Here is a 10,377-nt window from a genome sequence, read left to right on the forward strand (position 1 = left end):
ATATATGAGATTTTGGGACATCAAATTTGGATTCCCGATGTACTCCCGTATGAAATTTCGTGAAAAAAATACCAGCAAACGTATTCATGGTAAAGAAGACAAAAAAATCTTATGTACAAAAAAAACCTGATTGGATGGAGTTTTGTTCGGACAATATTTCATTCGTCACGGATACGTTTTCTAGTATTCTTTTCATGAAATTTCACACGGGAATAGATTAAGAACCAAGGTTTGACATCACCAAATTTCAGATTTTTTGATATTTTTCACGTTGAATATTCGTACAGGGGTGTGAAGCATCAGAAGCTCCTGTGTATGGAGGGAATACAATTCGGCTCCTGCTCCAAGGTGTGAGACTTCTGCTTCGTGCAGAGTTTTTGCCGCCTGCAGGTACCAACTTGATGATGTCTGATGCATCCATTTTTTTTTCTCATGTTCGCAAATCTGAGGCTGCCGTGGCTGCCCTTTCGCGGGTGTATGCCATACTCAGCACGGGAGAAGGGCATAGTGGTTCGCTTTGCCTCTAATCGTCTTTCTCGTCCAGCGCCTTCATTCTCCCGTGCAAGATCGCTCCGTGGGTGGTGGCATATACATCAATCATGCGGCCAGCGGATTCTCATCTGTGGAAGCATGTTTAGCTCATGTGTTAGCTGAAGCTTGTATAAACTATAATGGTCTGTTTGTTTTTCTTTCTAATACGGATTGCATCCAGGAGTCTTTGTAACTTTGTTGCTTAATCAGAAAAAACGCCGACGCTCACTTAAAAAAGGCATATCAACTCTTTGCAAACTTCTCAAATATGTTACGCAATAGTTCACTGTACAAATTATACAACAAGAGCTCTTTGGAGCTGCGAGTTTAACTGTCCCATGGGTGTTCCCTCTCTGACTGTAAAGGAAAAAAACCTGAACCCCACTGGATCTTGGAGGGGAACAAGCAAAAGCCGGAAAAAACATGATTTACTCATCAGTCGTTACACGTACCTTCTTCCCGTGGTTAGCATTCGCACTGGAACGTGGAGCTCGGAATACATCTGTTATCGGGGGCGATCTTTCGAACACCTATCTCACCGACTGCTCGGACTGCTTGAGGGGATATATGTATTCTGTCCATCAGGTTTACCTTGGGTGCCTCGAGAATCGCCTTTGGGGGTGACAATGCCCACTGCATTGCCCAAATAGCAAGAGGCCGCATGTATACCAGCGACCTGTAATGCCCATCTGTGGTCCATCCTTCCGGTGTTTGGAACCAATACCTGCAGTACCACAGGAAACTCAAGTCAGCTATAGCCAATATTCTTTGTTAAGAACATACGGTTTGGCACGCACATTGATGTTACAAATTGCTGGTACAAAGTAACAGCTACCAACACTAGATATATTATTATGGACTTTTTCTTTTCTTTTCAAAAAGAGGGTAAAAACGCCGACCTCTGAGATAGATTATTGTGGATAGCAGCACAAAGCAAGCAGTAATAGAATGAAGAAACAAACGGTATCTGAGCTTATGATTATGAAGGTGAAAGACTGCCAAACAATGTGAATGGCAACACTTACCCGTATCCATCTTCTGACCAGCCGGCAAGAAATATTCCTTCTGCAGTGATAAAACCTTGATGCTCCATCCCATGGAGTAGCATGTTTGCTGCAACACCGTATGTAACACCAGTCCAGATTTCCCGAGACTGCATGCATGTCTCATCCACCTTTCCCTTAGGAGTCATGCCATTTACAGCTCCCATCCGTCCTCCTTTTACCTTCATGACATTGAATTCAAATATTTTCTGCAGCGCACTTCTTATTTTGTGCTCATCAAAAATTGGGGGCAAGCCTGACGATGCGGCATACCACTGTCCTGCAAGCTGATCAGCCTGAATGGACCGGCTATTGCTGCTTGTACCACTGTCATAATTGAAATAAGATCCATTCCATAACTTCGCCTCGTACACTGCTTTAGCTTTCATAAACTTCAGCTTGTACTTTTCAGCGTATGGACGATCCCCAAGGCGATGAGCCATTGTAGCAGCAGCTTGAAGTGCAGCAAGCCAGAGGCCACCACAGTAGGCACTGATCCCGTGAACAGTCCAAGCATCATAGGTTTGATCAGGAAATCCATCATTCTCAATGAGACCATCACAATCGCGATCAAACTGATCCATGTAGTCCATTGCTGCACAGACTGCAGGCCATACATCTCTACCAAATGTCATATCACCTGTGGCAGCAAAGTCTCTGTACACCTGGAGTACAAACTTGGGATTTAGATCTTTCCATTTGCTTGTATCATGTATATTGTAGGCATTCATTTCGTGCCATGGATCATGTGTTCCTAGGTCATGAGGAACAGCACCTTTGACTTTACGGATTCCTGAGGTGCCATCAGCCAAAAATTTTACTCTCCGCCGATCTTCATACAGAACAGCATCAGCAAAATCGCGTTGAATACTCAGCTCTATCTTGGGGAATAAATCAAGGAGAGCAAAAGAAGCATAGAAATGCACATCATACGTGTTCCACATGATGTATTCCACTCCCTCCAGGTACAAGAATTTACCGACATTTTCAGGGCCATCCTTGGAAAGTAGATAAGGAATCGGTTCCTGCGACCTAAGTCCACTGGTTTGTTCAGGCATCTGTGATCCATGAACTGCTGCATACATTGACACGCTTCGCTCTTCACCATTAGGCAGGTCATCTCCATCATTGACTTGCTCTGCTGCTGGCTTGACATGGTTATCTTTAACTGATTCTGATTTAGTGCCCTTCTTTGAATGTTTATGTTGGTAAGCAGGACTTGTTTCACTAAACGCTGGAGGTTGACCATCTACATCATCAGAAGGAAAGAACATATATATAAGGATGGGTACTACACATGGAATGGCAGTAGGTGCTAAAAAGGAACTCTGGCAATTGCAATGTAACTTTGAGAATACAAAGAATAATGCAACACAAAAGTAGGAGGAAACTATCCTCGTGACCGTAGTTTAAAGGGAAGACCAGAACAGTGAGTGAACCGGTCGAGAGACTGACTCAATTGTTCGCTGGTCGGATCGCCGGCTAGGATGGTTCAATGCGGATAAAACCATCATATTTTCGTTGATATTTAAGCTAGTTCTAGAAAAAACTCAGGTTGCATGGGTACAAATAAATATAAGTAGTACTTCACCAATAAATCACAAAACCAGCTCAGCCCAATTGCTCTTTGATCTTCAGCAGGATGTGCTTGCAGGTGGATTAAGGTCCAGAGTTCGATCCCCGCCTGATATACATCGTTCAACTTTTTAAGGTTTTCTGCCAAAATAGTCTTTTAATCTTATTGAACCGGACAAGATGTTGGTTCTGGTTTTTCAGTCGGAACGCCTGCCCGGTTCAGTTTTTTAAACTACGCTCGTGACATCCAGTTCTTATACTATGCTAGGCATAAAACCATTGGAAAGTATTGATACGACATACCTGTCCAAACAGTTCCCCCAGCAACCAGAAAATAAAGCTCGTTAAAAAGGGTGAACTTGTACCTGCAGATAAGACTTTCACTAGTCAAGATTTAGTTTTTGTGTAAGAGGAAGTTAAGACATCAGCTATCATTGTCTGAAGAAACAAAAATATATATTGAGACTGAAGTATAGAGCTCCAATGGTCAAATAAATTATTGCGTTCAACCCATGCATAACAACACCCAGGTAGGGATCAGCAGGCCGCTACATGAATTAGAATAAGCTTACAGAATGAGTTAGATGCACTCAACAATGGTAACAGACAAAGGTCGAAACAATCATATGCTGATGCCTAGAAGAATAGAGGAATGATAAGACAAATCTGCCAGATGACCTGTGTGTGGGATTGGGTACATATAGGTTTAAGTGAGAGTTGAGAGAATAACTAGGAGAGAACAGGTTGATTCTTCTTGCTTGTCTCAAAACATAAACTAACGGCAGCCTTATATATAGTGAATGTCCATGCCCTTGACTCTCCTGGTCATGGTTCTAAATATTGTGTGTCTCAGTCAATATTGCAGTATCGGTTGGCTGCCGATATTGTGCATCGGCCGATACATCCTTTATCTCAGCCACAATATCGGTCACATTTGCCAATATCCAGTCATACCACTCCTTTGGGGCCAAACTGACACAAGTCCAATATCCAATGTTTTGAACCTTGCTCCTAACACGATACGATTAGACTTATAAGACCTCTTATGCAATTATATAATTTCCCAATGGTCTCTCCTCTTTCCTGTTTACCTGCTGCTGCAACTCCTTGCAGAACACTGAGGACCATACCTCCGGACGGAGGGAGTTATCTACAAAGTTTAGACTTGACCTTTTTTTAAATAATTAAGCAAGTTATAAAGTTACACCGGAACATGCTTTAGAGGTGCAAATGCACAGCTTTATGATAATAACTATATAGAAGCACAGCAGGAGACAAAGCTTATACCATTCTGGGAGTTTTTCATCCTTGAGTATGGGGTCTTGCCACTTCTCGATCTCTTCTTCCCAAAGTCTATATTCTGCAAAGCAAGGAAGGATCATACAGCAGCATATCCAAAGGCAAATAATTAATTGATAAGTGAATCAGTAATGCAAGGACCAATACTGCACCTATCACAGCAACACTACAACAGTTCTGTTGTCAATCTATAGCCGGATATTCAATCCAACTATGAATTACTACACTGCACTTAAAAGTCTAGCAAGTGACAAGAAGCATACTTGTTAAGGCATCATGTACCAAATTAATAGATGATGATCTTTCAGAAGTTCCATAAAATTCGGTGTACCTCCTGCAACATGAGAAAATATATGAGTTATCTCTCATGATTAGGTATTACAGCATACTGACAGTTCGTTGCACATGAACTAACAGATTCACTTGTTAGGTACCACCGTACTGACTCTGTATTCCTTCATACAACCCCATAAAAACAAAAAAGGAAAGGCGTCTGATGTATTCAATGTGAACATACAACTAAAAAATGGGTACTCCAATGAAACATTTGACCATGTTGTAAGTGTTGCTTTATAAGTAAAACTTTGTAGATAGATGGCTAGCAGAATGTACATAGAATTGACAAAGGTGTTTTCCCTTTTGTTGAAGCAAAAGAACACTCACCTGTTATATGTGCACCCCTTCTGAAACTTCACTTTAGGTGAGGACCAAGCCAAAGCAAATGCCACAGTACACCTACCATGTGGCTCCACCCAAGTAGATGCCGAGACAGCCGCACAAAGTGTCTCCCCTGAAGAAGAAGGCATACTACAACCAGCATCGAAATTTTCCCGACTGAAGTGGCCATCCTGAGGAATAAGGTAGAAAAATGGAACAGAATAAAAATATTAGCTTCATACAGATATATAATATGTTACTAGTGTAAATACGAGAACAAATCAAGAGATAAATGGTATGAAAAATCAGCCACCACACTGCAACATTGGAAGAAAGAGGTATCAGCGATTTACCTTTGACATGGTATCCCACATTTCCTTCGCCGAAACATGGTTCTCTCCAGAAAGACCAAAAACAGGCAAGACTGTCACGCTCACATTCTGAGTTTCGCAGGCAGCAATAGAGAAAGTAACTGGAGGATTATCCTTTGCTGTTCTGCAACATACACCAGCTTGTCATCATGCAGATGAACAACATAATGCAAAAGAATTCATCAAGTTGATGTCATTATTTGAAAGCAGAGGGTTTGGAACTCACTTGTGATGCAAAAGCACTCCCGACACTCCGTCATCCCCACTGATAACAGTAACGCGATCATACAATTGAGTATCAATGTTCCAGAGGGCCAACAGACACACAAAGGTATATTAACAGATCTACTTACATGAAGGGTTCATTGAAGTGGCCTCCTGAATGATGAGAAAAACCTCCAATGGAATTCTGTATTTGATAAGATATGTCACTAAAAGCTCATCCAATTTTCGCACTCTCAGTCCTACTAACAAATTAAAGATCAAATAATAGTTGAGTGTAAAGTTCTGAGATTTCAATAATTGTATCTTCGGAAACAGTTTTTAACTCCTTTTTAAGGGATAGAACCTACAGCAAACAGTCATTTATCCGTTCCTCTACACCAGGAATAATAATGAAAAATGCATAACCCTCAGTTTTGGTATTTCTTTAGTTGTAGCAGCTACACAATCAGTTATCTATGTATTACTACACACACCAAACTCTACAAATATATGATACGCATAATTGTGGTTATTCTAAAAAAAGAATTCTACAAAAACATCTGCCTCCCGCACAGACTTGATTTCAAATGAACATCAAGCACTTCTGATCCTGAACCTCAGGAGCAGAATGTTAGGGTATTTATCAAGATGCGCCATGATGTAAGGGACAGCAGTTACTACTGGAGATGTCTACCAGTTTTTATATTCAAAAATGGCTCTGCCAGCGATAATACTGTTGCATGAGTAAAGGTGTACATAAGCTTTAGTTGTATGCTTACCGCCCATGTCATCAACAGGCTCACTTTTGCACGGTCTCTCCCGGTATTCACCAGCTATAATAAATATAACAAAAAGAAGGAATGTTGGTAAATATATCAGATAGAAAAGGTTTATTTGTATTAATACTAGCATCTCCACATGTAAAACATATATGAAACTCAACTGGAACTCATGTATGCAATATCACTATTCATTTAACTGCAATGATGCGACGTCCCAAAATTTTCAAAACCACAGCTGTAACTGGAGATGCTTTTGTATCTATTATATTCTGAAACATTGGCGTTGATCCTGTGATGGAAGTGATACTTCAATGTGGACAGACCATATCAAAACTCTACTATCAAGGGAATATCTTATCTGAAGTTGCCCTATTAAGTTTGACAACGTCTTTCAAGTATAACATATAGGGAAATAGAACATAAGAGGCTATGTGAATAGATCTACTGCAGTCTGCAGGTACCAATTTAGAATAAAACAATTGAGCAAGTCACGTACAGTGTACACAAACACAGATGCCGGAAGACTGCTATCCTTGTAATCATGAGGAATGAATGGTGATATCTGGCGGCATGAGATTTTAAGGTCTGGATCTGGCTCACCTGCATTCATGGGAAATTCACAATCTTTAGTTTAGAGCATGTCTCTCAGCAATCAAGAAATGCCATACAAAGTTTATAATAGCAAAGCTGGGGAGTGAATTATATTCATTCTACAATCAACACATAAGCTGGCTTGGCAACATTACACTGAAGTGCAACAGCGCACTGGTAAACAAACTTCCCAATAAAATAAAATTAATGGTACAAAGTTGGAAAACGTGTGTGCCCACAGTTCCATAGTGCCATACCATCGTAAATAGTCCAGGCCCTAGGAAACAATGCATGGTAGGTAGAGTGTTGACCGCTCAGGTTCCAGTCCCATGATGAAATTCCAGAGTCACTACGTTTCCTGAAACCATCAAAGGCATCAAGCCATCAACAAAGTGTACTTTCCTCTGTGGAGGACATAACATTACAAAACAAAATCTAGACTACACAAATTGGTGGAGGTTCATTAAGCGAGCCATGCTGCTTCCACATGATTATCTTGTATAACCAAACAGCACACAATTGCAATAACGATATCCTGTATCACAAACTAGAGCAATTTTACTTTCAATGTTTGTGCGACATCCTTGGCACTTGAATAACAGACTACATAAATTAAATGCAACCAACTGATGCAGATTGTACAAGTTGATCTGCCCACATAAATTCCATAAGGAGATAAAGAAGAGAGTCCAGGCAAACCAGAAGAATAGATGCAAGAAGGCAGAGTACAAACTGGTTTGGCTAGGAAGTGATTGCGAACAACATTGAAAAAAAAAGAAACAAAAATTTCAGTCTGGACTCTTGAAAGGCAAACAAGATGTGTACATGCTGAAGCTAAATCAAATGATCAAAAATTTCAGTCTGGATCCGCAAAGGATTGCAAAATTACGGTTTGCTCATTAGTCATGGCTAGTAAGCTCGAACCAAATAAACCAGGCTAAAAACTTACTTTAAGCCTTCATGGTGTCCAGGAGCCAATACCGATGAGTATTTTTTATTCCCACTATCTCGTGATACAAATATCTGAAAGAGCATAATATTTAGGAGGAATCAATATAACAATGTTGTGAGAGAAATTGATACAGTGATACTGGACAGAGACTAAAGTAAAAGGCTGAATGTATAGATGGTGTATGTTTACATGCCAAAACACACATAAAATACAAGCCTGCTCACAAATGTAGAACAACAAAATGGAAAGTTCATTCTTCAGCAACTAATAAGGAATCTGCACAAGAATCCTGTCGATGTACAGCCATTAAAATACATGGAAACGTGATGTCATCTTATATCTACATTTATCCCCCAAAACTGCTAGCACCAACCAATTTCACAGTTGAGCACAGTAGCAACAACACAAGAAGTATGTAATAATAAACTAAATGTCATTAGCTAGCAACAAAGATAAGATGGAAGCATTACAGAAAACTGGTTCTCCATGACCGGCGAATTCTCACACAAACCAGGAATGATGTGCCAATTCTTAAACTCTCCCCTGAATCCTCTTGAAATGCTACCACTCCTGCGAACGCAATCTACTAATATTAAAATCTAAAGCCTACATGATGTGAACACAAATGAAGTAGATCACAGACAGAAACAACAGTCCAGGAAGTCATACCCCATCCCTCCGAGCGGCACACCCTGCGAAGCCGACGGCTTACATCTCTCTCTTGTAAACGGATCAATAGGAGCTTTCTGCAAAAGCACAAATGCAGGCCCCATTCTGTTACCACACAATCTTCCACTGCAATACTACACAGTTTTTTGAAATGAATATGTGCTAGAGAATATTACCCTTCCATGGGAAGCCTCCTCACGGACATATGACCAAAGCCTCACCCCGAGGGTCATCTGATAAATTTGGATTGCAAGAAAAAATTAGCAGCTACGGCAACAAATTGAACGAGCGACAGAAAACAAACGCCACAATGACCCCACAAGCTACTTATGGAAACCAATCCTTGCAACATACCATCTTCATTGCTTCCATGAAGGTGACGCTGAATTCCTTGAGTATGTTCGCGTGACTGTTGAGCCTCCTCCGCCATGCCTGCTCCGGCGGCGACCCGCCGTCCAAGTCCAACTGCAAAAAATTCCAGCACCACACGATAACATCAGTACACCACACCGGTGCCACACACACCACAGCTCAAACGAGGCACCAAAACAGCGAATGAGAAAACAAAATTCGCCGTGCTTGAGACGCGAGCTCAACTCACCAGTTGCAGGGCGGTCCGGCCCACATACTCCTCCGGCGGCCACGAATTCTTACGGCAGTGGAATAGGTGGCCGCTCACCATCTCCGCTCACCCTCCAATGCCACAGCCTCCTCCTCACCCCCCGCGCGATCCGTCGCAGGCCCCGGCCGCCTAGCAGAGGCCCGAACCGGAGGCCGAGGCGGAACCAGGAGATCCACAGGTGGCAGGCCGCCTCATGAGCTCCTCCGAGCGCGTGGATCCGAGCCCCCGGCGCTGCTCTTCGCAGAGACTCCGCGCCTCGATCCGCCGCCGCCGGCGACGGCCGTCCTCTTGGAATCGATCCGGCACGGCCGCTAACGAGGGCCCGCGCGCGCTGGCTCGATTGGACCTAGTCTGATCGAAGCGAAACCCTGGAATGGAATTTGCGCGCTTGCTCGCTCGAGGTCCACTTTTTGCTGCTGCTAAGCTGTGTTGGCGGGTGTGGTGGGAGAAGCGCAGCTGCGAGGAAGATGACGGGGAGGGGAAGTGGAGGCTGAACTTTTCGAGAGGGGGAGGAAGGAACGAAGGTGGCTACGTATGTACCCGCCGGTATGCGCTTATGTGGGGTGGTGATAGCAGTTATCCATCGGGAAAAAACTTGATGTGTCCATCAGCAAATATAAAATTTGTAAAAGTCCCCGAAGCACTTTATTTAAATTCCCCATATTTCTCTGATCCCATAGAAATAACTATGTTGGTACAAATCTCTTCTCTATCTTGATTTTATTCAAATTTCTGTTTAATTAAAAAAAAAGAGGGAGTCCAATGAGCCCAACAACAATGCTCAGCCTAAACTTTCGAGGTCGGTTGGCCTACCAACCCCCGTTAACCCTAGAGCGAGGGAGACCGATCCCCACATTCCCCCTCTCTCGTCTCTCCCTCGGCCCCCTCCAGGGTCATCAGTTCGTCACCGCACGCACACGCACACAGGGACGGGGGAGCACCCCGCACCTTGCCTCGCGGCCAGTCCCGCCGCCGCCAGCGCCTCCTCCTCCGCACCTCCCTCTTGCTCCTCTTCTCCGCCGCCCAAACCTCTTGCTCCTCTTCTCTGCCGCCCAAACCTCCTCCTTGTTCCATTTCTTTG

At 42.8% G+C, this 10,377-nt stretch overlaps 1 protein-coding gene across 2 annotated transcripts; it reads right to left on the reverse strand.

Annotated features, from left to right (window-relative positions):
• Window positions 1-230: 230 nt before the first annotated feature.
• Window positions 231-9,846, reverse strand: LOC109777237 (uncharacterized). Of its 2 annotated transcripts, XM_020335884.4 has the most exons (19): window positions 9,276-9,846; window positions 9,029-9,139; window positions 8,851-8,907; window positions 8,675-8,751; window positions 8,476-8,575; window positions 8,003-8,076; window positions 7,311-7,411; window positions 6,959-7,062; window positions 6,460-6,513; window positions 5,830-5,885; window positions 5,703-5,741; window positions 5,459-5,600; window positions 5,112-5,296; window positions 4,712-4,782; window positions 4,437-4,509; window positions 3,453-3,514; window positions 1,557-2,823; window positions 984-1,255; window positions 231-620 (listed from the first exon to the last, which is right to left on the reverse strand). In XM_020335884.4, the coding sequence occupies exons 1-18, from the start codon at window positions 9,354-9,356 to the stop codon at window positions 997-999; spliced, it is 2,913 nt and encodes a 970-aa protein (XP_020191473.1). In that variant the 5' UTR covers window positions 9,357-9,846; the 3' UTR covers window positions 231-620; window positions 984-996. The 2 variants fall into 2 exon arrangements, with proteins under 2 accessions (XP_020191473.1, XP_020191472.1); XM_020335883.4 differs by lacking the exon at window positions 231-620 and having other exon boundaries at window positions 761-1,255.
• Window positions 9,847-10,377: the final 531 nt, after the last annotated feature.

Source organism: Aegilops tauschii, chromosome 1, assembly GCF_002575655.3.
Source record: "Aegilops tauschii subsp. strangulata cultivar AL8/78 chromosome 1, Aet v6.0, whole genome shotgun sequence".
Lineage (NCBI taxonomy): Eukaryota > Viridiplantae > Streptophyta > Magnoliopsida > Poales > Poaceae > Aegilops > Aegilops tauschii.